Source organism: Aythya marila (assembly GCF_965140915.1).
Source record: "Aythya marila genome assembly, chromosome: 2".
Lineage (NCBI taxonomy): Eukaryota > Metazoa > Chordata > Aves > Anseriformes > Anatidae > Aythya > Aythya marila.
In genome coordinates, this window is record NC_139043.1 from 25,281,460 (window position 1) to 25,309,026 (window position 27,567).

General features: G+C 40.3%; 1 protein-coding gene across 1 annotated transcript in view; it reads right to left on the bottom strand.

Annotated features, from left to right (window-relative positions):
• Positions 1-20,149: 20,149 nt before the first annotated feature.
• CALCR (calcitonin receptor) overlaps positions 20,150-27,567 on the bottom strand; it is a gene marked incomplete at its 3' end in the record, with an annotated part of 167,890 nt that continues 160,472 nt past the window's right edge. The window contains exon 13 of the mRNA XM_082755096.1: positions 20,150-20,371. Coding sequence (XP_082611222.1) covers positions 20,150-20,371 — 222 coding nt within the window. The remainder of the gene's footprint in view (positions 20,372-27,567) is intronic.

Sequence of the window (27,567 nt, forward strand, 5' to 3'; positions counted from 1 at the left end):
TGAAGAGAGGAAGGCAGAACTAATGAAAAATAGAAAATGCATTAATTGGCTCAGAGATGGAGGGGACAGTGAAAAATTTCTTCCAACAAAGTAGAGCCACATGAAATTTCTTTTCCCCTATATTTTTAAATGATTTATTCCTTCTAAGCATTTGAAAATACGGTGATAAAATGAAATTAGTAAATATTGCCTTCTACATCAATTTTCAACCTTTCAACCTATTTTTATAAGAAAAAAATAAATGCTAGAGTAAGCAGTTCTGGAAGATTATTGCATGTGTTATTTTTCCTTATTGCTATACAGAATTTCTGCTCTGCAAACGTCAGGTAGGTAAAGTAAAGTTGTCTCTCATTTCACGGAGTAGATTGTGACAACAGGATGATGAAAAAATGTACTTCACAACATTATGATCACTATCAAAAGCTCTAAATAAGATGTATTTTTAGACGAGTCTCTCAAGACTTCCTAGAGGAATCTTTGGACAATCCCAGAGGTTCTTTGTCTGCCCATTTCAAATCTAGTGAATGTTTATCTGAACAAATCAATTTTATTTTAATACCTTTTAAATGAATACCTTCTTTTTTATAACCAGATCAGATTTCAAACCTGAAACTTCAGGCATACTGAATGAAGAACTGAGTGGGGTGGGTATTGAAAGGAAAAATTCATGTTGTTGGAGTCTTTTTCATTAGTTACTTTTTCTTTAGGCATATAAAATAAAAACAGCCAGCAAACAGATTTGTTCCTTCCCTTATGCTGTTTCACATTTCAGACTCAGATCTCCTTTAGCAGCAAGGTCCCGCTTCTGAATTCACTGCATATGGTACACAGAGGGATATCACTGCACTGGGGCATCCTAGCTTACCTCTATGTCTCTGAACATTGGATTGTATATTGGCTTCCTCTTTAGAGCCTTGCATGGTTTCTGAGCAGCCCTCCAGAGATGCCAACCCTCCACTGATTTACAAAGCCCCAAAGCAGAGGGACTTAAGCTGATTTGGAGGACAGAAACACAAGTTCCTGGAGTGTCTGTGAAGGTGAAATCCTACACCTCCCCATTGCAAAGTATAATGAGAATGTCCATTAACATTATTTGTGGGCTTGTATGCAACTAGGTGTTGATTGCAGGTAACAACCTGTAGGACCTGTAGGGTGCAATCTGAGTGTTACACAATGTACCCAATTTATACGAGTTGTTCACTGTCTTCTGCTATAATTCCTTACATGTTATTTAAATATCATATTTGTGACCTTTTGCCTTACAGTGAATCTCACTGCACCAAGGGATCTGCCATTACAGGGGAAGCTGGAAAGTGCCCAGGGGTGCTGTTGGTTTCTAAAGCCATTCATCCTGGTCACAGCTGGCAAATATGCCAGGTCTTTGTACTTTGTTTGCAATAATATACTTCACTGACCGAGTAACATCATAGCCATTTGGGAGAATTTGTCAGAGGCAAAATCGACAGCTTTTTCCCTCACCCCATTAATTAAAATTGCCTGTCAATACATTCTTTGAAGGCAGTGGAAAAATGGAGAGCTGATTGCCTCAGGACATATTAGATCCAAAAGCATCTGCAGAGTTATTTCAGTCCTAAGGTTCTGTCCACGTGGCTGATTGCAGAGTCAGAAAGCTGAAACTGTTTTCCACCACCTTGTCATCAAGTTTATCTATAAATGATCCAAAGACAGTAAACTTTCCCTAGCCTCAGTAACTTTTCTGAAGTGTATCAAATTTGAAATGCCTTAAGAAAACTTTAACCATCCTTAAAACGCCCTTCAGTTTTTGTTTATCCTGTTGGTTACAGAATGGTTATTAAGGTTTTTATCCTGGTGTGATATGCTCCTTGCATAAGCACTGCAAGATACGTTATCCTATCCTGTAAGCTATAAAAGAATAGGAAAGAAATGGGCCATTGAATAGGAAGCTGAAGAAAAAAAAGGAACTTTATGGGAGTCCTCTGAATAAATACAAATGTAAATTAATTAGCAAAACAAAAATTCTGTGTCCCCAAACCCAGACTGAGTGAGACTGTGAGAAACTGCCTGCAGTCAACTCTGTTGCAATGCCATCTGCTTTATGTTCTAATTCTCCTACTAATGTTACGATCTCTGCAGAATTGCCCCATGCTCTTCATGAACCTGCAAAGCTGCATAAAGATTCCTTGGAAAAAAAACAAGGGTGTGAAAGTACTGGCATGAGCAGGAGACACAGCAGTTGAAATGGGGTCTCACTGGTGGTGAGCCCTGTGGTGATGGATGTTGCAGTTACAGTCACTGGTATCGGGAAAGAGGGGCAGGAATGGCAAAGCATCATTCTTAAGCCCTCTCAGTGCCTGGCCAAATGAAACCTTCAACAGTGTATGTTTCTCTTTGCCTAGTCATCTATGTTCATCACATCCATCACAAAGGATGCCTTGTTCATCTTTCTTAGAGACAGGGATAAAATAGGCAAGGGTTTCTTAAAAATAATTGATCTCTTGAAGTAATGTTAAAATAACCTCAGGAAAAACAACAACAACAACAACAACAAACAAACATACTGGTGCAGTGGTGCTGCCTCTCTTTGACAAAAAGAAAATCAGGTGGTTATTAAAGCAGATGTAAACCTGTTCTGCTGAAGACAGGGTAGTTTATCCTCTACAGCAGCATCCAAATGTGGGTGTTCTTGTCATGACTGAAACAGAAAAAGCTGCGCTGACAGTTTGATCACCTTATTCATCTGGCTTTCTACTCACACTTTTATATCAAATGTACTCTGTGTCACTGGCTCCAAGAATGCTGCAAAGCTTCTGAGGAGGTATTTGTCCCAGGTGGACCCAAGAGATCCCTGGAGATTTCAGCAAACACCTCTAGGATTCTGTGGGATCTTGTACCTCACAGATTTCTCGTATCTGCTGTCAGATGACAGATGTTACATACTTATTTTAATAAAAAAGCTTCAAGAGCAGAATGAGATTTTATGTATTAAGCACTGCTTAGTTAATCCAGAAAACTCATTGCCTTTATGACCTAATTCTTCAAGCTTTAGCTTTAAGCATGCTTTCCCACCTTCTAACCTCCCCCAGCTTCCCAGCAGGAAGCTTTGGATGGCTTCACACCCCACGGGGAAGGGGGATAAGCTCTTTCCTCTGTTTCTCCCAGTGCAGCCCTGGAGCAGGAGGCCTGGTCGCCCATGCAGGGTGTATCAGGGCCAGGCAGATGCTGCCAGGCTTGCTGTTGTCCCCACAGGGCTCAGCTGACCCACCAGCAGCTGCCAAATGGCCAAGGGCTGCAGTGAGCTGAAGGCTACTGCAGGTAACTTCATGGGCCTGTGTATTGTGGTGTGGCTCAGCTGCAGGAGGCACAGCTCTGGATCTGAGCAAAGACCTCCTGCCTTGCTTTTCCCTTCCCTTCTCATCTGTCCCACTGAATTTTAGAGATTCCCACTTTTACCCCCTCAGGACAACTTCCTGCTAGCTGTCTGCCTTACACTGTGCGAGGCTGTGCAAACCAGTCTGGCCATCATCCAGCTAGTGCTTCTCCCTGCTCTAACACGTTCGAATGAAGTCTGAGATTCCCCCTAAAGAAGGTAATCTTCCCTTTGAAGCAGGGAATCTGCTTGCTCTGTTTTACTGAAGCTTTGAGCTCCCGTGAGACATGACTTTCACCTCAAGAGCAGTGCTGCTGTCCGAGCCATTTTTTTTTCCTTTCTCTCTCTTATTATTTTTTTTTCCTAACTGTACTCAGCAGACTGCAGTGCAGATGTAGAGCTTGGACCCTAATCTAACCATCCCCAGCATGCAGAATATTCCCTTACCACGTCCTTGCTTGGTTCATTAGGAAATTCATCTCCAAAGGCCCAGGTAGGTATGAGCAAAGGGAAGAAGGCTTGGAAGCAAGCTCCTGTTCATGTGTTTGAAGTGGATTTCTTAGCTATGAGCAACTTATCCCAGATTGTTTTAGAACACGTCTGCTTCCTGCTCTGCTGACTTGCCGCTTTGAGGCTGTGCCCATGAAATAAAAGACGTTAATTTTTATGTGTGTTTTTATTTCCTTGCAAAAGCTGCAATATGGATTTTTCTCCCACGAGCTCAGTTGTATTACTGGTGCTTTTCCCTGAGGGCAGCCAAAAGTGTTGCATAAGGTGGCAAAGCCCTCCAGGGTTCAGCAACCAGACCACAGCACTCTTGCCTCTTCCAGCCTGCTCAGGAACAAGGCAGGAACACATGCTCCAGATGTATCAAAGCAAGGTTTCAAGCTGCTGCCACTATTGTCATCTGTTTTTTGTGGGCTGCATGGGAAGCAAGGCTTGTAGGAATGAGGCTCAGCCCTGTTTTGCCTGGTTTAGGAGTTCCTGGGTTTCTAATGCAGATTTTGGTGGTTGAACAGTCCCAGACATGGTTTCTCTCCCAGGGTAGTGCAAACGGTAAGCACTGCCATTCTCTTATTTAACTTACCCTAGCTCCCTCTTTGTATATCCTTCTCCAAATTCTTCCTGGAATCTGGTGAGGACTGTTTCCACTCCATTTGCAAGATACTCGGCCAAAATTATTAAAAAGAGACGGGCAGTCCTGGTGGCTTCCTTGAGACAGCCATCAGAGTAGACATACTCCACCCAGACTTTCTGCAGGATTTGACCAAGGAAAATCATAACTCTTTTAAGATAAATCCAGATCTGGCCATCCTAATTGAAGTTATCCAAAGTCACTAATAACTTCTGGGAAAAAAAATAAAATAAAATCCTGTTCTTTATACAACCTACACAAATAATTCTTCTGTATTCCCTCAAGGCAATCAAACAAGCATTTTTATTTGTTGTTTATTTTCATATTAAGCACATTTTCATGGTGGATATGGTATGACTTAGAACCAGACATAAAACAATATTTATTGGCTTCCATTGCAATATTTCTGAATAAAAGTAGGTGATAGTATATGTATATATATATATACATATACTATATATAAATACTATATATAAATAAATATATATATAAAACTCTAATAATTCCATATATATATATATATATGGAATTATTAGAGTTTTTCCCATTGCGATAACTTTGGAGAGCTTTGGAACATATACCCAGAATATTTTTATTAGCTTTTTTTTTGTGTTGAATTAAGAGTTTTTGAGTTTGGTAAATTGATTGACAATATGTCAACATAACATCATTTTCTGTTACCATTTTAAAATGTAATCATATAGCAAAGTAGGGTGATTTTTGCTTCTAAATTTACTTATTTTATTCTATGTCATTTGTACATATGGCAAAATGACTCAATGAAACATACTAGTATACATAGCTTCAGTTTCTTTTTACCTCATTTGACAGAATATTCATCAAATACTAATTTATTCTCAGTATCATTTAAAACACTGATAATTGTTTGGGGGGCTGAAGGATGTTGTCACCCATCAGAAACAGTAGAATTGCTTGCAGCTTAGCCTGTGACCTGAAATTGATATTGGTTTGATTTAATTCTGACAAAATCAATTGATCAATCAATCAATCAAAATATATATATACATATATTGCTGTACTGGCTGTGGGGCAGTAACATCTGGCAGAAGGAGGGGTATGTAGCATGGAACTAATAATAATAATTAGAGGTCTTCCAGCAATATCCTTGATTTCAGTGCTTGGGGGCTGACCTAATTTTGGCCTTACCTGTCTGTTTGACTCTTCAGTGAATTTATAAGACACCTGTTACAGCGCAACATGTTTCACTTAACGTCAGAGAGGGTTTGAAACCCACCTAGAATTTAATATTGAAGTGCCTGAAAATGGAAACAGTAGCAAACGTTACATAACCAATTAATGGAATAGATAACTAAGAGGGTCAATCTATCAGATAGAGCCTCAACCTCTCAGTCCTGATAAATCCTGATTATTTCAATCACCAGCTGCAAGTGATGTGGAAGTCCCTCCTGTGCCTCAGTGTTATAGAAGCTATATAGTTATGTTTATTCATTTATGAGTCCTATTTTTCAGATTGGCAGCTGTAATTGCTTTGAAACATAGGTCTAAAGACCTAAACAAAACATCTGCCATTAGTACAACTGATGAAGTTTCCATATCATAATGAAATTCTGGAGATCACCTTTTGCAGTGAATGGTGGAAGACAAGTTATGAATGAACCTAGACAGTTCCCAGAATTCATGTTAATGGAAAATGAAGAATGAGTGGTTTGTTGGGGTCTTCAACTGGGGGAAAAAAAATAAAAATAAATAAATCAATAAATAGAAAAGAGGCTTTGAGAAAAGAAAGGAAATTCACATTTTATTTTTGTGGAGAAAAAACATGTTTCCAAGTCCCTGATGCTACATTTCTATCCATAGCTTCCAGGTGGTCATATATCACGTATTCTTTTTGCTATATGGCATTTTAACGCTGAGAGCCTGTGAAACCCTCCCTTTACAGAGCAACACATATGCTTAGATTGTAAAATATCTTCAAAAGCTGAGGTTGAGGATTAGACTACTAAGCACCAAGAGAGGACCTCAACAGAAGGAGAGGTGTCAGTTCACCCTGCACTTTTCCTGACTCTCAACTTCCATCTCACTTCCATGGGTGATAATTAGTCCTTCTCTTGCTGCCAAGCAAAAGAAGTATGAAGTGCATATTTCTCTTCCAACACATTAACTGAGGAGGGATATTCATGAGTTTGTCCTTCAGGATGAAGAAAAGTCAACTGAAGAAGTGGATCCATATTTCATTTTTTTCGGTAAGAAAAGCAAAAGCCAGTTCCTTTCCCTTTTCTCTTCCTTCACACTCTGCAGTTCACCATTTCCTGACTGCACTGATATAATTGTTCACAGGGTTGTGCCCAACATAGTCTGTCAGGTAGCTGAGACAGAGGAAGGAAAGAAAAAACAAAAAACAAACACACTTTTGAGCCTATTTGTAGCTATTTTTTATTTATAGAGAAGAATCAAGATGCTACAATTCAGCCAGATCACATGGAAATGGCTATTGAACTGTGAGAACAAGGAGAGGAAACACTTAAGGTATGTGTATAAATTATCATTAGTCAGGTTGGTGGCAATTGCTGTCCTTCCTAGATAAGCAGTCTGGCCTAAGAGGGGGGTGGCATAGATTAACATACATCAGAAAGAAATAGTCTATATACCTGTAGCTCTAAGATGAAAATATGATGTGTTTTAATTTATTAAACATTATACCTCCCTGGCTGAGGCACTGAAAAAAAAAGTCAGAGGAATTAATTAGGAAGTGACAGATCTTAGAAAATAAAAAATGTTTCTTTAAAGAAGAAGTGAAATTTGTTAATGAAGTGTTAACCTCTGCTGGCACTTTCATAAAACAAGGCACATCAGGCAGAAAAACACCAAGCTGCAGGGTGGGGTGGAGAGCAGCTGCAAGCAAAGCTGCAGAGGCTGAGAGCCTCTTGAAGCTAAGGTGGGAGCCAATTAAGAACAGACCAAATGAAACTAAACTAACAAACAAAAGGAAAAACCACCCCAACTAGCAGTGGCTAGACCGTTATTTTTAAAGGAAAAAAGCTTCATTACATCAAACTATAATTTTAGTCGACTCAAACCTTCTGTTCATTCAGAGTGGACTTGGCGGCATAGAGGCCTAAGTTGTCTCCAGTTCACTTTGCCTGAAAATTGAATCTCTGTGTGCAGGATGTGAGGTCTCCAGGGAGCAGGATCTCCTGTTGTTTTTGCCTTTTTGTACCTGGGTAACAGTACTCCTAGTTATTGTGTAGGATCTCTTGACAATGGAAATATCTAAATAAAAAATAATCATAATAGAGACTATGATTGCCTCAGTCAGAGGTTTCCTAGCAAGGTGGTTGATGCACCAGGCCTGTCAGTGTGCAAGAGACATTTGGACAATGCCCTCAATAACACGCTTTGACTTTTGGTTAGGCTTCTTTGTAATCCCACTTGTTTCTTAGTACCAATCATAACAAAGTATTTCTCTTATTGTAGTTTCCATCCTGGAAATCAGGGTTTAATATTTCAGCTGCTTTTAATTTGACCACACTGAAACTTGGCTTTACTATTTACTAAGACAAATACATTTCCAAAGAATCAAGTGAGTTGTGCTTTTTGAAGTACAATAAAAATAGCAAACCTCCGTTGATTTCAGTTATGTTTTCCAAGGTGCTACATCCAACACAGCTTGGTTTTGAGAAAATAGAAATGTACAGGAAAAATGTGCAGGTCCTTGCCTATTCTGGATAACTACCAGCTAACGCACCAATGCTGTAGATGGCCTCCAAACCCAAAGAAAGATGATAGAGATTAGCAAGGACTTTTACTGCCATATATCTTGCCAGTGAAGGAAAAACAGCACTTTTAATGTCAAGTAGAATGTCCCAGGTTAAATCAGCCTGAGAAAGGCAAAAGGATGGAGGCTCTCCAGTTTGAAGCAGTGGGAATTTTTGAAGACTTTCATGACAGGAAAGAGTTTGGGCTTTGAAAAGAATTGAAGCAGATATTTGGGGACAGGAGGAAAAAGATATAGTCACAAAAGAGTCTGTGGATTTGTTATGAATCCATCTTGCTATAGTGGATTATTTGGTGGGTTACTTTAAAATCATCCTGAAAAAATATTTAGTGTTTTGTTTCTGCATCATTGAGGATCATGGTCTTGCTTTGGAGATAATTGCTTTACAGTAATGTTGACAGCCTCTTTCTTGGTGTGTCGCATGTCATTAGGAAAATAAGGTAGTGTTCAGGAGCGATAAGAGTACTGACATTTGACCTAATAGTGGGACTATTTTCTAAGCTACACTCAGTCCTCAATTGAAATTTGGAAATTCATAGTACCAAAACACCTTGGAAGAGCTAGGCTTTCTCTGTTGTTGCATGATGCAAAAGATTTCATGCAAATTTTACATGTCTCTGCCAAACAGACTGAACACAAACCATTCCTCACATATTACCTTCAAATCCAAATGTGTAATAATTTTTGGTGGTTTATGCTCAAGTGCCATTTTTGAAAGTCGCTAATGTCTCACGGGATAGAAGAATCTCAGAAAGATACCTGAAAACAATTAAAAAAATCATAATTCTGTGTGGAGCAGAGTGCATTTAAGTTTGAAAATGGAGCAATCATCTTTGCCTGTTGTTTCCAAATTGTGTCCACACAAGCAATTATTCTGTATTTATAATCAGAGGTACCAGTAGTATTATGAAAAATATGAACGCTTTGCTACTGGGAGAAACACAAAAGAACACTCCAAACGTTGAATAGATGTTTGAGGCTTGGAAGGGAGTTCCCTCATTGAAAATGGGATATTAGTAGCTAGTAATTATTTATTATCACAGTACTACTAAAGACAACAGTTAGGTCCATCTCTATCAGTTCAGATTTTGCTTGCCTAACCTGCCCATAACATAACTCTCCAAGATATGCAGCAACCTCTAGGGCCCCTCTGTTCCCCAGATGACAAAAGACTTTCCAGTTCCAAGAATGATAATTTGTAACTCTTAATTGAAGCCTGTTAATCTTTTCATTGTTCCAGAGGATATGAAAAAAAGGATTTTCTCTTCTTTCTTTGCATATATTCTTTAGATGCAGAAGACTTCATTAAATAAGTGAAATATGTATTTGATGCCAAAAAAAGCATTTATCTTTGAGGCACATTTGCCAGCCCAGGGAACCTGATGGGTAGCAATGCTCCAGCCTCCCCCAAGCAGCTTCATAATTCCCTGAGCAGAATATCAAATGCAGCTGTATTCAGGAGGTGCCACCTGACTAGCTGAAAATAATCTTAGGATACATTTGACCACCACTATGTCACATGTGTGTGTAGTTGCCTAATGTTATTTGTGTATATTACTCACTGGTGATAGTTCATCTAATCTGAAACATTTCTTAATAACAGAAATTGTTCTGGGCCAGGACATATTTTTCTCTTCCAATGTCTTCCTACGCTAGCTGACTTCTGCAGCTCAGCTGGATTGCTTCAGAAACAGATCTCTTTTGGAGGACTGACAAACAACTTTGCCAAAATTAATTCTGCAGAATTGGTATCTTTAAATGTTGGAAAACCAATCTGGGAAAGGGCTTTTGAGTTTTGCCTTTCTGAGGACTGCTGACATTCACACATTATGTAGGGATATGTTGCCTGTGTCTATTTTGTTCTGCCAATAGAGGTGTGTTCATTGAGTTATTGGGACACTAAGGAGATTTTAACATTCTTGGTGACTCTGTCACTGATAGTACCCACAGTGATTTTCAGTGTTTCCTTGGTGCCCCAAAAGAGGCAGTTAGCCTTGAATTGCATTAGTTCATGGCTGATAAGGACAACTGCAAGGAAGTAGATCTTGGTATAAAATTCCCATTGGATAGCAGAAGGTCCAGTCAGCCACTCTGGATAATGAGTAGGTATCATATGAGGTACTGCAAACATATGAGGTACTGGGTCAAAGGGACAGCTTTTACCTGCTGGCTTTTGTGGGAACTTTGGCCTAAGCCACCCATTACATACTTGGCACATTTGTTTACCCAGGAAGATTTGAACAATATATTTTTTTCCAGTGTAACTTAGAGGCAGCTTTAGATGTGTCTACAATAAAATGATTTGACAGGTTAGAGTTTTTACCAATGAAAACATGCTTAGGGGAAAAGTCTAAATTTTGAGTGTAGGAACCTAAATCTTTCAGTGGTAGTTTCAGTGGTATCAGTGAGTCTAGCATTTGTTTACAATAATTTTCTCAGGGCCACACAGTAAGACTGTGGCAGGGACATAGGCCAACTGTAGGTCTGCTGAGCCCATGGAGTCCGGTGTCTCAACCACAGATTTTTGCTTGATTTTTAATAGATATTTCTGTGACTGTTAGTGCTATTGTGCTACTAGCTTATTTATTTGTTTATTTATATCTGATTACCTTGCCCTTGCTGGAGCCTTAAGAGAAGAGATTCCATGGGTTTTAAAATGAGTCTGACTTTTCTTTTATTGAAAAAATATAAGCCTCTCACAAAGCCAAAATATTGCGAATGCTCAGTTCTACATCAAAGAAATTGCAAGTAAAACACTCTCATGCAACACTTGAAATAAATGAAGAGATAGATGGCAGTGGACTGGTGCTCAGGACAGAACCCACTGATCCTGGGACTAGAGAAGAACAGGCATTGCAGGGCACCCAAAACCCCTCCAGGGCTCTGTTCTCATGTATCTGCTGTGATGGGAGATGTTGTTACAGCAAGGCTGAACTTCTGTGATGTTTCCTGCAATGCTGCTCTCTGAGCAGGAAAAAAATGCCAGCAGCCCCCATGCATGTGAAGTGGGAGGCAGCATCAAACTCCTCTCTGATCTGTCTGTAGCCATTATCATTTATCAATCATTTATCATTTTTATCAAACATGAGCTGGAGAGAGTGAAATTCTGGTTTCCACAGAACAAAATAAGCTGTTGCTGTTGATTTCAGTAAGAAGTTCGAGATTTCATTCACATCTTCAGTCAGTATTTCTTTGTAAGAAGGTTTTCGACATATGGAGAAATATTTACAGCCAGGTTCAGCTTATGTACAGCGCATGACGCAGCAGAACATTTGGTTTATAATCAGAAATACACATGTTGTGGTGTAGAAAATCATCAGTGTATTTGTACGACATAAAACACATTATGCAGTAAATGTTAAAGTAGACATAAAATTCTTGGTGCGTATAAAAACAAAAGGATAATTCAATTAGAGCTGAGTTTTCATTCATATCAGACATAAGTAGACCATTCCTCAGATTTGCCAACACAGAAAGTCTTGCTACATTTTCAAGCCTCTTCAGTTTCATGAACCATGCATTTCAAGCATAATCCAATAAATCTTGATTGCAGAAAACTTTCCTGTCACACAGTGATATTTTATCTAGGTAAAAAAAACTAAAAATGTATAATCCGGAAAGCTTTTCATATACACAGGGAATCATTTAAAATATATCCAGATTTTATTTTATATGTTTTGACTCCTGAAGGTCTATTACTGATATACAAAGATTGTGTGTGCCAAGAATAAAATATATGTATAACGTTCCTTTGTCCTGAGTGCCTTAATTTCTTCTGCTGAAGTGCTTTGTTAGTAACTGATGCACCTTCCTGCACTGAAGAATTTTAGTACTTGTGTATTATAATACCAATGGACTTTATGGATGAGAAACAGAGACCTTGGTTTACAATATCCTTATAGAAAGAGCAATTGTTACCACGTAACTCCTGTAGCTAGGAAGGGAAAATGCTCTGATTCTTTTCTGGCATTTCCCCAAACCTGACAAGTCATGACAAACAGTTCATCGTGTGTGTGGTAGTGGCTGTGTACGTGATGGCACATCTGGAGGGACCTGCTATCCTTCCACATCTTTACTAACTTTGATTACCCAGGGATCTTTCAACAGGGAAAAAATGTACAGCAGAGGAATAAAATGAAAAATCCTTGCACTCCTTCCCTTTGAAAGTGAAGGCCACACTTTGGATCATTCCTACTTGTGTGTGTGTGTGTGTGCATGTACTGGACATACTCGTACTATAATTCTTGTGAATGCTCTGAATTGCTGCTCGTTCAAACCTAGTCTGCCAGAGGGGCACCTCCCTCCTTGCTGGAGAGCCAATTGTGAGCATGGTGGCAAAGTCCTTGGGAGTTAAATACTTGCTATACATCCAAAGACAATGAAAGAGCTTGTAAAATAAAATAATAATAAAAAATCTTGTAGTACAATATAATTTAAAAAGCAAAATATTTTCTTCAGCTATTTTCTCTTTGTTTATTGTGAACTCGATAGATCTGCCCACACAATCCAAAAGAAGCAGAATGTGGGTTCTGACCATAAAGCAAAATTCATTACAGGAAGATAGCCTATAGCTATTGTAAATAACATTCTTCCCTGTGGAAGCCTACGCTGGCAATGCAACTTCTAAATCCAGAGATATGGCCACTTTCTTCACAGGTCGTATTTCACAGATTGGGCAAACTGCACAGAACTTGCTTGGGTCCTTCTCAGAAGGGACGTTAATCATGGTGGTATTCATAAAGGGCTTACATATTAAAATCACACACATGCTGGGAGAAGTTCATCCCCTTGCACTGGGATTGTGGGAAGAGCTGTACATCTCCCTCCACACCAGCCACATGTCAGGAGCTCCTATCAGTGCTACATCCTGGTGATCAGCCCAATGCCTCTCACAGGGTTTTCCATGGGGTCAGCATGGACACTGGAAGGCCTTTTTTGTTCTTTTTATTTTGATTGTCCAGAAGCCGTTGTTTGCTAAACCTTTAATGTAAAACAACTGGTTGTTTCTTTATAAATACAACACTGAAAAATATATATTAATAGTCTTGTAACTTGTGAATTCTTGTGTAGGATATAAACATGGCATAGAGATCAGGTATTTCACTACCGAAAACCACAGAAATGTAAAATTAGTGTCTTGTTACATTAAGAAGTCTGTATGTAGCACAATAGTGATGATTAAGATCTTTCATGTTAAATATGAAGGTGATAGTGTATTTCTCTGTGTTTTCAATGTCTGCTAGATATTTAACCTCTAAAATCAAAAACGATGAAAGCCTGTCCTGAGATTCACTGCTGAAGTCAGTGAGAATTTCTTCTGTGTTACACAGGGTACAGTGAAATAAGAGGTTTTCTGTGTCAGGTAAGTGTCTGATCTTAGATTAGTCTTCTCCACAACAGAAGGGTCATATGCTGGTGACATTAATGAGGTTGCCTGTTGGACAGCAGACATACGGCTGGGAAAGAGATCATTTCTGCTTGTCTCCTGACTAGCCCCTGTCATGAGCTCAGTGTTGTTTTAACAAGCGTGGCCAGCATCTCTTGGCCCAGTCATCCCCATCATCAACCAGCCTGGTGCTGGAGCGGGCAGATGGCTGACCCCAGTTGCCTGTGCTCAGTACATGGTCCCTGGAAAGCATGAAGGTACTTAAAGGTGGCAATGTACCTTCTGGGCCCCACAGTGTCTCCCATTCATCACGTATGGTTCTTGCATTCTGGGGCCACTAGGGGGTCATATTCTACGTGAACAGAGGTTCTTATATACACCCATATATTCATATATCACATATACCCATATATATAATATATATGTATGTATGCTGCCTATAATTTCCAGATGTTTGCCCCTTTATTGTGCCTTTTTTCTAATGTTCAGCATCTCAAGAGCTTTTATATGTTGCTTTTTCAGGTTACGTGATTACATTCTGTTAAAAAGAGAAAGTTGATTTTATTGTAGTTCTAAAGATACTTGATCTATGTGTTCAGAATTTTAGCCCTAATTTAGTTTTAAATCTGCACTTTCCATTTCTATAATTTCACTTTTTTTTTTTTTTTTTTTTTTTTTTTTAATTAAACAAACAAGCAAACAATATTGGACAAGCACCTGAAAGCTATGACTTGGTTTGGATTACAATGCACACTTTCCAGTCTGTCAGTCTGGATCAACAGCAAGTCAACATAAAGTGCAAACATTACAGGCAAAATGTTCCTCCTGAAAATTTGTAGAATGCACAGATTGGAGAGTTAACACTTCTTGTACTGATGGAGAGAAATGCAGATGAGGGAACACATTTATGCAAACTAATATCAGCACTTGGAAAAGGAGGGGTTGCATCTAGTCACACTGCTGCCCATCACACAAAATAACCTCCAGCAGTCACTTCTCAAAGTTGCTTTTACTTGCAATGACAGGAAAGAAATAGGATTCTTAAAGTCAGTGTAGAGATCTGATACCCTTTAGACTCAATATTGTTTTTTTCCTTTTAAAGATAGGTTTGTGAGATCTTAAAACTGGATTGGGAAGAAAATCTCAGCATATAAGGAGAGTTAAGCACCTTCCTGCCCCAACAAGAGCACAGTGCCCACCTCTGCTGTAATGAAATCATGGAAAATACATCTTGACAGGATATTGGCAGGTCATCCCTCTGCCAAGGCAGGATGATCGAGGCCTAAATCATCCCTAACACTATCTGTGCCTATCTATGCTTCATGACAGTCGTATCCAATACCCCAGTTAGTCATCTTGCTGTGATGCTTTCTTTTTCTGCAGTGGTGTGACATGCTCAGTAATGACAACCTCCTCACCACTTAATTTTACTGGATAAAAGAGCTGTCCAGAGAGGAATGGAGCTAAGAGGAACATAGTGGTCTATGTTGGAGACTCTGAGAAATACTTTTTTTTTTTTTTTTCCCCTCAGTGATTCTCTGAGTGCTCAATAAAGGGGTGCTTAAATATAGATTTGTGAATCATCTGGAAGTATCTGCAAAATACTGCACAGAACGATACACAGCTCACAAAAACAATAATTTAAACCTTATAAGTGCCATAATTGCCACAGATGCCAAAGAATGGGAGTTGTCAAAGCAGCATAACTCTGGCACCTTCCTAAGTCACAGAGTGGGCCAGGCACTTAGATTTCACTTGTTGACTAAGGAATTAATCATGCGCTTCCTCCCAAGGCTGTGCTGTGAGCTGGAGGTCTGACATTCCCTCACTGCTGCCCAACGACATTTGCAGTGGAGGATTCGTGCCTGCCTTTTGCCAAGTCCTTCTGAAGGCCATTCCTCAGTCCCTCTGAAACGGGTGCTCCTGGAACACACAGAATGGCAGAAACCCAGCTGCCCCAGGAACATAAAATTCCCAGTTTGCCATTACTGTGAGTTGCAAAATCTCTCCCCCCCCCCCCCCTTTATTTTTTTTTTTTCATTTGGCTTAGACTGGGTCCAAAGAGCATGTGGCTTCCATGCACGTCTCCTTGCTGCCAGAGGGCAGAGTGGGTATTCTCACACCCTGCGTAGAGTCGTTGGCATGGGATCCACTGCTGTTTCAATGCAAATGAGTTTTAGGTTACAAATGCTTATATTTTTGAGCAGTAATCAAATAGCTATGCATAGATAGCTTCAAAAAGATGCATCTGACTTTTAAAATTCAAAGCCCTGGAAATGCAGATCCCTCCACATAGTTAGTGTTTAGAATTTGCATCTTGAAAAATATCTCAGATTTTGTTTAAGGTTGGCAAAGGATGGAGCTGGATTCATAAAAGCAGGATAGAAATTCACCCCATTTGTGTGGTTGGTTTCATCCCAAAACAACGCTATGTTGCTGTGTTATAAACACATGAGCACTTTGTAATGGAAATACTGGCAGACTTTTAATTAAGGTAGCATTATTACTAAGAATTTTAATATAGATAAAGTTGTCTTTTCTACCTTTGTTGCTCTATTATTTCAGCTAAAACTTATTTATTAAGTAAATCAAATAATAAAAAAAGGCTTTCTTTCAGCATCCCATGCCAAATTAAGTCTTTCCTTTGTGCTGTTTCTGTACCTAATAAAGGATACCATCCAGCATCCCTCATAGATTCTGTTGTTCAAACACAGCAACTGCATGAAGCTTTCTGCCAGAGCAACTGTTCACTAAACTGAGTTTTCATGCACTGGATCTGGTGTTTGAGAGGAAATAGATACTGCAGTGTTACTTAACATAAGGCTGGTTTCCTCTGAAAATATACCTTGAATCCACTGATCCAAGCATTGGATCCTTTTCCTTCTTTTTGATACACTGATACATTAACTATGCATTTATGCCATTCCTGTGAAATGTATTAAAGACAGAACTCCTTACTGCCCCGACATTGTAATTATTAAGGTGAAACCAGCATTCCCAATATTATTGTCACTAGTGTATGGTGCTATTTATAAAGCACAGAAGTGAAATTCACCTTGTATGCACAATGACAGCATTTCAAGCCATTCTTAGATGAAGAAAGGTAGCATTTCCCATTGGAAAAAGATGTTGAATTAGAAATGATTGAGTAAGTATCTTTAAAACAAAGCCTTTCCTGCAGACTCTGGGGCGATGGCAACACTAAACTCAGTATGCATTTTACACCAAATTTTCAGTGGCTGCGAGTCATTGCCACACCACTGAAACCAAAGCTGCCAAAAAGACTGACACAACTATGTCGCATTTCCAACACCTGAAGCTAAAAACAAGATCCCCAAACCAATATCCCAAAACCAAGATTCCAAATTTGGCATTTCAGAGCATTGTACTGAACAGAATGAGAAAACAAACAAACAAACAAACAAACAAACAAACAAAAAAAAAAACACTAGTGAATGAAGAAAACAATCAGTATAATTGTAAAGCATTTCAATTTTGTACATCCACATGAACATAACAGGCTGTAAAACAACTTGTACTTATGTGTGCATGATCATCATTAAACTCTCTTTAATGCACACTTCTTTTACAATCAGCTCATCTGTGTCTTTAGAAACAAAGAGTACTTTCTGGAGCTCTCCTGGGAAGCACAATGTGCCTCAAAATTATTTAGAAATACAGCATTCATAGTAGAGACACCTTGCCTTTTTAATCCCCCACTTTCCATTGTTCATTGGTAAATGCAGAAATATCAATACGCAGAATACTGTTATAAAATATAACTGCCTTTGCATTCCTTGAACTCTAAAGAAAAAATGAATGAATACACGGGTTTGCATTTTCCTGTAGATATTCCATGAGATAAACAATGCAATGAATTGCAGTGTTGGTGGGCAGTTACTTTTTGTTCCCCTGTTCCTCTCTTGTTCTGTGGTGGCAACATCAGCAGCTCCTCACTGCTCACTGGGGAGGAAGCCTTGGTGGTATGCAATGGCTGCGTGTGTGCCTGTGGCACAAATGGAGCACACCCCGCTCCTTCAAGGCATTGCCTCATGCATGTGTGATGAGGATTTGGTCCTGTCTCATAGCACTGAGATTGCACATATCCCTCATTTACTCATTCCTGGTAGGGACTGTTCCAGCGAGATGGTGTCTCATGTAGGTAGACATGTTCAGCATATCTCCACTTGAAATTTTCAATGAATAGTAAAGTTTATTGTCATAGTCTAGCTGTGTCAGTGAAGGGAAAACAGCCCAGCTGAATACTATTTAAAAATGGTTCCAAATCACTAGAAATGAATTTCTCTGTTTGTTGATGTCTATGCCAAACTGTATTATGTAAGTCATATCTAAATGATAAATAGAGTTGTTCACCACTCATCTAAATCAGCAGGGATTTTCCTGTTAATCTCAATAGAATCTGAATTAGATTGTGAAGGTTCATGTCAGGATTTACCTCTGACCTCTTCCCATGGGACTCTCTAGAATGCACTTTACTCTGTGGCATGCAGACTGTCCTGCAGCCCTTCCTTGGCACAGCATGACCTGCAGGTTTAGGGACTTTGTGACCTCTAAAATTACAAATGAATTGACATTTAGTTCAAGCACTTTATTGCAGTTTTTTCTTTTCTCCTTTACTATCTGACAAGATCTGGATTAAAAACTATTCTAACCCATAATATTTTAAGTACCTTATGCAGTACTAAGGAGAAAAAATCATTATGGATGGAATTACAGAAAGCAAGTGAAGGAAAGAAAGAAATTTTACACCAGTGAAAGAAGTCCCACATGAATACAGCTGCAGTTTAAAAGATGGTATCCCAGCTTTTCCTATTCATCTGCCACTTAAGGCAGCATTTTTACAGCTCCCATGTCAGGGATGGAATTTAGGCATTTGAGCAAGTACCACCTCTGGCACTTTTAGCTGCCTCCTCCTCTGACCATGTCTTCCTGAGTAGGCTGGGTTTGAAGCATCATATGCAAGTGTATTAGCAGGGAAAACAAAGGAGGACTGATAACTTCACAACTTCATTGAAGCTAAAGACTCTGATTAGTACCTTGAAGTTGTTAGCATTTGAAATATCCCATGCACATCTAAACAAAAGGCAAAGGTGTGGGGAGAGAGATATCTGCAGGACAGTATTTCAAAGATGCAGGAAGGAATGGCATTATATTCATTAAACATTTTATGCACAAAATGTCAGAGCATTCATATACTTGCAAAACTTCCTTGGCACTGTTTTTGCTACTTGCAGATTATTTTTGTTTCACTTTATGTGGGAAATTCACCTATTTTATTTCTTTTGTGGGTTACAGAACTTTTGCAGTGACAGTATTGTAACTTCCAATTGCAAATCAGCTTCTCCCTGACCTGATTTCTGTCTCAGTAATCACATAGAGACTCTAATGATGCTTTGAATGTGTGATAGAAGGTGCTTATTACTCACAAAACTGTATGTTCATCTTGTTTTCCTGGTGACAGACTCACACATGAAATTGTCACCTTCAACAGTGAAGGACTCAGAACAGCAAACATTCTAAAAATAGATGTTTCCTGTCCTATGACATTAGTTTCTCATTTCTTACCTGGTGCCCCTTACTGCCATGATCATAATTTTATCAGAGAAGCAAGCATTCATTTAGCATTCATCTCAGAGTGGCTATTAAAGAAAATCATTATTTCCAAACAAATTTCACAGTTTATTCAAAATGAAAGAATTGTGCCTTAATGATGAGTTTCTGGATAGAGTAATAGGGTGACAATTTTTTCCTATAAATAAATACTCTTGAATTACTAGTATTGTTAAACAGCAATTATTTTCAGATGCCTTCAGGAGGAGTGTGAGACAGCCTAAAGACCTGGTTGGTTCCTCTGAGGTTGTCTGAGATCTTGTTATACAACTACTGTTTTACCTTCCCTTGTTTTATGCACCTGCTAATGGGACGGATATATTTTGGGGTATCCATTGAAGATCATCAATGTTTGAATACTTTGTAATTACTCTTTTTCTGTTCATCTTTTTGATTTGTCTCGCAATGTGCAAAATCTTTTAAGAAGTCAACAAGTTCCTTAAAAGGGGAAAAGTAAAGGACTCCAAGCCAGTCACATCATGTGAAAGTTGATATTTAAGATCTCTTGTTAAAGAAAAGTATTGAAAGCAAAAAGTGCTGAAAGTTTCCCATTGCTACATGCTGGTTCTTTCTTTCCTATTTGCAGTGGGCTCCCTGGCACCATTGCTTCTGCCAAATTGTCACTTCGTATGGCCAGTGTCAGGAGGTGTGGGAATTTTGTAGCCTGGTGGGCAAGTCCATGCTCAATAGGAATAAATGCCATTCCCACCTCTGCGTCAGACTCTCTCTAGGCCATTGCTGTCAGAGGCCAATGTGGTTTGGATATGACGTGTCCATTCACCTGGTCTTGCGTTCTCCCCCAGTGGCTTAGGCTTCTGTGCTCCCACCCTTTCCCTCTCTTTGTTCACATGCAGGACGTGAAATGGTGTGTTTGCAGTGGCTGCTGCTGAGCTAGGCAGACGTCTCTCCAGATTTCAATGCAACAAGTTCAGAGTCATCTATGTATCTTCCATTTAGCTGCTCATTGTTGGAGTCATGATGGTACAGGTACACGGGGACCTCTGTGATTGACGTTGCAGTGTACGAGGTAGATCGGGTGGAACAGTGTTCTCGGCGCCTTTGGCCCCACTGGGTTTTGTACTGCGTCCATTGCCTTTTCAAAGCTCCTTGCACCTGTTAAAGACATGTGTAGTTAGGGTGAGGCATGACCTAGACTCCTAAAATTGTATCAATTTTAAAATTTGCTGCAGGAAATAGGAAAAAAAAAAAAAAAAAAAAAAAGGAAACAGCACCAGGTCTAATTCTATCAGGTTGTCTGCCTCTCTCCTTCCCTCTCCTCACAGCTCCAGGAGCAGAAGCAGTTGCTCGAGTCCTGGCCTTAGGTCCCTTCCTGCATACCCTTGGCAACAATTACAGTTTCTGCAATGGTCACTGCTTGTGATGAGAAGGTAGGTGCTAGCTCTTCCCATAAGAGGTCAATGTGCAGACTGCTGCATGGGAACACAGCAGGATGCTGTGGCAGAAGAGGGAAGAAGAGGAAGGGATTAATATTACAGCCCATCTGATGCTGCACCTGGATCCATGCCCTTGGAATGGCAAATGCCAAATGATCATCTTGCTTGAAGGAATTTAACCTGGAGTAAAACTGGCCATGAATGGCAAACTATAAGAACACTTCAAGAGCTTACCAGGGCTAATTTTTTACAGAAAGAGCTGGAAGATTAGTACAGGTTAACTGAGATCTTGTTTTGGTAATTAAAGAACACTTTCTGCACTGGCAAAAAAAATAGCACTGGCCATAGCCCTCTGCATAGCAGAGAATTTCAGCTTTTAGACATTCATCTTCTAGGAGAAAAACATTTGATTCAACATTTACGTTCAGAGTGATGTTATACACTGCATTAGGATATGACTTAAACTGTTGAGTTCTGCCAGGGAATAAGAAGCCCTTCTCCGGTTGCACGTTCGGGTGTGCTGGCACTGGCTAGTTCCTTCCCAAAGGAAGTGCTGAGACATGAGCAGAGGGTGGGCAAACCCTGGCTCTGTTCATTCAGTTCAGCTATTCCAGCCAGCCAAATGTGAGAACAGGAGCAGTTTGCCAGAACGATGTGCTGTCAGTTACCACCCCTCTGGAGGCAGGAGGATGCAGGTGATGTGCTGAGACTTGGAAGAGTCCAGGAGCTCCCGTGCACCTGTTGTGGTGGGCACTGTGTGTCATTCCTGCTCAGGGAGTTGTCTGAGGTCCCTCCCTAGGCTCTGTGCAGAACGGCACCTTTGATTCATGTAAATGAGTCTGAACAACTTTAATATTTCCTATGTCTTCACAGTCCTAATCATTCCATTAATATGTATATAGTAAAATGCTATCTACTCCCCGCCCACAGCTGCCTGCCAGAAAGCTGCTTCATGTCACATAAGGACAAGGCTTCATAAGGAATTGCTGTGAATCCGAGATGCTTACTGAGTGTACAGCGGGACTATGCAGCATGCCAAGAATGGATATTTCAATTGCTTCGGCTTTTTATTTTTAAGCCAAGGCACAAACCAAGGCACAAGAATTGATGTTATAAATCTTTACACATGTAAATAGTTGCACTGACTTTGGAATACTACTTTCATGAGTAAACAAACATTGCTGGACCAGTTCTTTAAAAATAACAGAAAATTATATCAAAGACAATTTTCCAATACTAGATCTTTTTTTTGCTATCACTTAACTCATGGCAAAGTAGTTTAGAGTTTTTATCATCTAAAGAAAAACACATAAAGAAAACAAATGGTCAATGCAGATTAATTAGATATCAAGCATAGAAAAGGCATATAGTTACAAAGAACCTTAGATACCAGGGCTGTGAACAGAGCTTATTCAGGCCTTGAAATAGGTTGCCCAGGGAGGTGGCGGAGTCCCCGTCCCTGGGGGTGTTCAAGGAAAGGTTGGATGTGGTGCTTAGGGACATGGTTTAGTGGGTGATGGTGGTAGTGGGACGGTTGGACCAGATGATCCTGGAAGTCTTTTCCAACCTTTATGATTCTATGATTATTATATCTAATATCAAGATTTAAGAAATTGGATGCACGCATGGATGTTTTATATCACACCCTTGCTAAAGTGTATCAGTGAGAAAGAATTAACTGCATGAAAGAGTAATGCAGTTGTAGCACATGATAAGGAGTTTAAACCTGTACAGATTTTGTACTCTTCAAAATTGTCTTCTTAACATTGCAGTGCTCCACATGAATATTGTGGACTGGTCATTCTAGAAGCTATGGGGAGGGACTGGCAGAAGAAATAAGAAAGATTAAGTCAATGGATTTTCCTGGTATCATAAAGGAGCTGGTTGCAGGTGGCAACCCTGTGCACTTACAGCCCTCCTGTTCTTCCCCCAGTTCCCCTTCCCCTGCACCCTGCACAGACCCCAGGATCAATGGAAAGGCTTTCATTGCTTTTGCATGGGGAGAAGAGACACTGTGGGGGTGATGAGCTCCAGCTGAGCTCTCAAACTGCTTGCATTAAAAAGGCTCCATGGAGCAGTGAGAGCACCAGGTCAAAGCAGCTGTGTTTTTATTCTCCACTGCAGTTCTGGCCCATACCAGAGCCTGGCTGAAAATGGCTACCAGGCTGTATGAGCTGCTGCACTTGAGTAAAGCAATGTGTTAATCTAGATTTCAGCCCCAGTTCCAAAGATCTCAGATGATCAGAGTTCAGCGCCAACTAAAACTGTTCATGCATGGATTTAAAATATGTAAGCAGTATTACTGAAAATCACATGCACAGCCATAATGTGTTAATGACCACAGAGTCTCCTGCCATGCTTTCCTCTGTGATTGCAGATGAAGGGAAGAGAAGCCTAGAGAAATGAGAAGTCTGATTTTCTTTTTCTCTGCTCTTCAATACTTTAAACGTTTTCCTGTTCTCTATTACCCATTCATGCCTCTTTGGCACATGGCTGTTTTTTTTCCAAACAGACTTTCCATTTTGTTGGCCAGCCATGCAGTCTAGAAGTAGTCTCAGGCCTGGAAATATGGTCTGGTGAGCAGACTGTTGAAGAGACCTTGTATCATCTGCACAAAACTGTTGTTATTGGACTGAGAAACTACCTTGCTGCTGGACACTGAGATTTTATATGAAAATGCATGAGAAGATCTATCATTTAAGTCCTGGGGAAGTCCACTGTTTATGTGTTCTTCCACATGCATGCAGGCATTGGTTCAATTTCTCATTAGTATTTTTACATTTCTTTCTATAGATAGGCTTATGGTAATAAAGTGAGACTGGTGATGTAGCAAGCAACAAATGCAATATAAAACACTGTCAGGTGGTACTGAGTTTAGCACTGTTTGTCCTGGCAAATTTTGTGTATTTCAGCCTTGAAGTTAAATATTCCACTAAAAAAACGGCAAATCACTGAGTATTCCGTCTCCTGTGGTATTAAAATTAATCACAGTATCACAGAATAGCTGAGGTTGTAACAGATCTTCAGAGATCATCTGGTCCAGCCCCCTGGTCAAGCAGGGTCCCCTACAGTATTACCCAGGCTTGTGTCCAGATGGCATTTGAATATCTCAAGGGAAGGAGATTCCACAGCTTGTTCCAGTGTTCTCTATATCTGCACCTCATCTGTCTGCAGGAATAAATGGACTTGGAAGAAAGGGGTCATAATCTTTTCATTCCCTTTTCTGGCACAGCCCAACACAGCTACTCTAGTACATGATTGCTTGATATTTATTGATAATGTGGTGATGCAAGTAGCACCAAACTGTCTGAAGCTATATGAGAGAGGTGTCAGCGTTGGCTCTCTGCCCACCTTAATGGGAAATTCTAAAAAATCTTCCCCTGAATGGTGAATAACATTTCCTATAAGAAAGTAATGCGAGGCTTTCCCAACATCTCTGTCGATGGCCATGTTAGACAGCCTGCATGTCTGCAGCAGATGCAACAACTTTGAAAATTGGAGTAGTGGTGAAAAAAACTCAGACACCACCAAAAAACAGTCAGTATGTCTGGGAAACCTAAACCGCCTGGGCTGTTTGTTCTTACTGCCTGACCCTGATGAACATTTCTGATCAGCCACTCCATCGAGGAGACATTAATCCTCCACGCAGTCTGAAGCCATTTCTTTTTTCTTCCCATTTTGGGCTCTGACCTTTCCAGATGTGTCCCCTCAGTGATGCCTCACTGACAATCAGAAGTGGATGTTCAGATCATGGCCTTTCACAGGGAAGAGTTTTGTTGTTTGTGTGTGAGTGTATGGACCACCATATATGTCAAAATGGCTTTTGGAGGTGACTAGGGTTTTGGTGAATATTGCTGTTATTCAGGATTTACATTCAGACTGTGCATCATCAGTCTGTATAAGGACCACAGGCTGTTATTGCAGCTTACTAACAGGAGCTCAATCAAAGCAGAAGTCCGTAAAGTGCAGTGTCTCTGAGGTTGGATAACTGAATATCATGTATGAATACGGTGTATTTACTTAATCCAAATATATGTATTATGAATTCTAAATTAAATGTAATACACTACTTAATAAACGAAGGAGACCCATGCATGTATTTTACACTGCTTCATTCCTGGAATGTGGCATTTAGTTTTCTGCCTAATACTCTATAGGTTAGATCACATGATAGGCAAACTCCTTGGTACCCTGAAATCGTATTTTGAATTAATTGATATGCATGTCTACCATGATGTTGGCAAGCAGATACTCAAGTTATATCTATTATTGGGTAACTTGAAGATTGTATTACTGAAGTTGTAAAGGTGGATATGTTTTTCTATCATTGTGGCTTTGCCAACAGTACTTTGCAATTAGATATGTGATTAAAAATATTGAAGAAACAAACAGTCTTTAAGATATGTTATGTTTTCTGTTCATTTGCTTGTTGCTTTTCTTCATTTTAGCACTGCTACAGCTTTTAATCTAGGCACAAATCCATATGTTTTCATTAGAGTTGGAGAATTACAGAGTAATTGATCTTTCACCCTAAAACTATAAAATATAAAGCAAGTATTTTTTGCAAAATCTGATCTGAAAAAGTTGAAGGTGACCCTGAGGGGAATGAAGGAGAAAGAAAGCAACGCTGAACCAGGATGTTGGGGTAACACATTGTTTGGAGGCAAGTGAGGACATACTGGAACACCGCCTGTACATAGCTCTGCAGCCACTCCTACAGGGAGACAATGTTTCAGAAATTGCCTGGCTGTTCCTTTGCTTCTTCATGCCAGTTCCTCCCTACTAGAGGGAACCAAAAGTCTTTCTGTATTTGCAGGGCACAGAGACTGGACTTTGACAGAAAGTGATGACAGTGAGGGAGGAGGAGAAAGGTGGTGGCAGCCTGCAGATTCTGGGGACAGATATTTGGTATGGAAAAAGAGTTGAACATCTCCAACTTTGCTTAATTGGACCCATCTCTGAAATGAAAGTGCACCTTTCTGTAACACGATCTTTAAAGCTATCAATTCATTTTAGGTTTTGGTGTCGTTAACTACTCATGTTTTACTAATTCCTTATTATGTTGCCTGAGAAGCCATGCTACAGAATTTCAGCAGGATGCTGCTCATCATTTCTACTGTTTCATTTTTCTGTACATTTATGCAGCAAGCCAGCCAGAAGCAATGCATAGTGATGTCAAAACGAGATGGCAGAATTTAATATTCACTGCCATCTCAAAAGTTAGCAAACCAGCTGGTAGCACCTTATCAATAAGATAACTTGCTTCAAGTCACCATCAAAACATCACCGTGGTCACATCATTTCTGGAAATTAACTACTTGCAAATATCACACAGGGATAAACAGAAGCATAAGTATCTCTTTAGGGTGACATACTGAGTGTCAGCACCACAGATCTTGCTCTGTGTCTAATTCATCTGCTCTGGATTCAAAATTAACTTTTTAGAGGACTTTAAAGCTTTTCTAATCTAATGTGGGAGCTTATTTCAATATAGCTAAATGTTCCTGGTGTAGTGAAAGAGCATTTTTATTTTCAATATGTTTTGGAAATGGCTTACTGCAGGAATTTAAATCATAGAATCATAGAGTGCTTTCAGCTGGAAGGGACTTTAAAGGCCATCTAATTGTCATGGGCAGGGTGTAGTCCCACTACACCAGGTTGCTCAAAGTCTCATCCAACCTGGCCTTGAACACCTCTAGGGATGGGGCATCCACAGCTTCTCTGGGCAACCTGTGCCACTGCCTCACCACCTTCAGACTGAATAAGTTCTTCCCTATATCTAATCGAGATCTACCCTCTTTTAGTTCAAAGCTATTCTCCCTTGTGCTATCCCTACACCCCCTGACACAGAGTACCTCCCCAGCTTTCCTGTAAGCTCCCTTTAGGCACTGGAAGGCTGCTGTAAGGTCTCCTAGGAGTCTTCCCCAGGCTGAACAACCCCAACTCCCTCAGCCTGTCTTCACAGTAGAGGTGCTCCTCTGGTCAGCTTTGTGTCCCTCCTCTGGACTCATTCTGATACTTCCATGTCTTTTTGTGCTGGGGGCCCCAGAGATTAACACAGTGGTCCAGGTGCGGTCTCACAAGAACAGATGGGGAGAATCACTTCCTTTGTCCTGCTGGCCACATTTCTTTTAATGCAGCCCAGGATATGGTTGGCTTTCTGGGCTGCAAGCGTATATTGCTGGCTCATGTTGAGCTTCTCAACAAACAAGACCCCCAGGTACTTCTCCTTAGGGATGCTCTCAATCCATTCTCCACCCAGCCTGTATTTGTGCTTGGGATTGTCCCAGCCCAGGTGCAGGACCTTGCACTTGGCCTTCTTCAACTTCATGAGGTTCTCACAGGCCCACCTGTCAGGCCTCTCCAGGTCCCTCTGGATGGCATGCCTTCCCTCCAGCATGTTGACCGCACCACACAGTCCAGTGTCATCAGCAAACTTGCTGAGGGTGCATTTGATCCCACTGTCCATGTCACCAACAAAGATGTTAAACAGCGCCAGCCCCAATACTGACCTCTGAAGAACACCACTCATCACTGATCTCCACCTGGGCACCGAGCCATTGATCACAACTCTTTGAGTGTGACCATCCAGCCAATTCCTTACCCACTGAGTGGTTCAAATCCATATCTCTCCAATTTAGAGACAAGAATGTCATGTGGGGCAGTGCAAAATGCTTTGTGCAAGTCCAGGCAGATGATGTCAGTTGCTCTTCCTCTACCCACTAGTCCAGTAACCCAGGTTTGTCAGGCACGATCTACCCTGAGTGAAGCCATGTTGGCTGTCACCAATCACCTCCTTATCTTCCACATGCCTTAGCAGAGTTTCCAGGAGAATCTGCTCCATGGTCTTGCTGGGCATAGAGGTAGGACTGACTGGCCTGTAGTTCCCTGGGTCTTCCTTTTTCCCTTTACAAA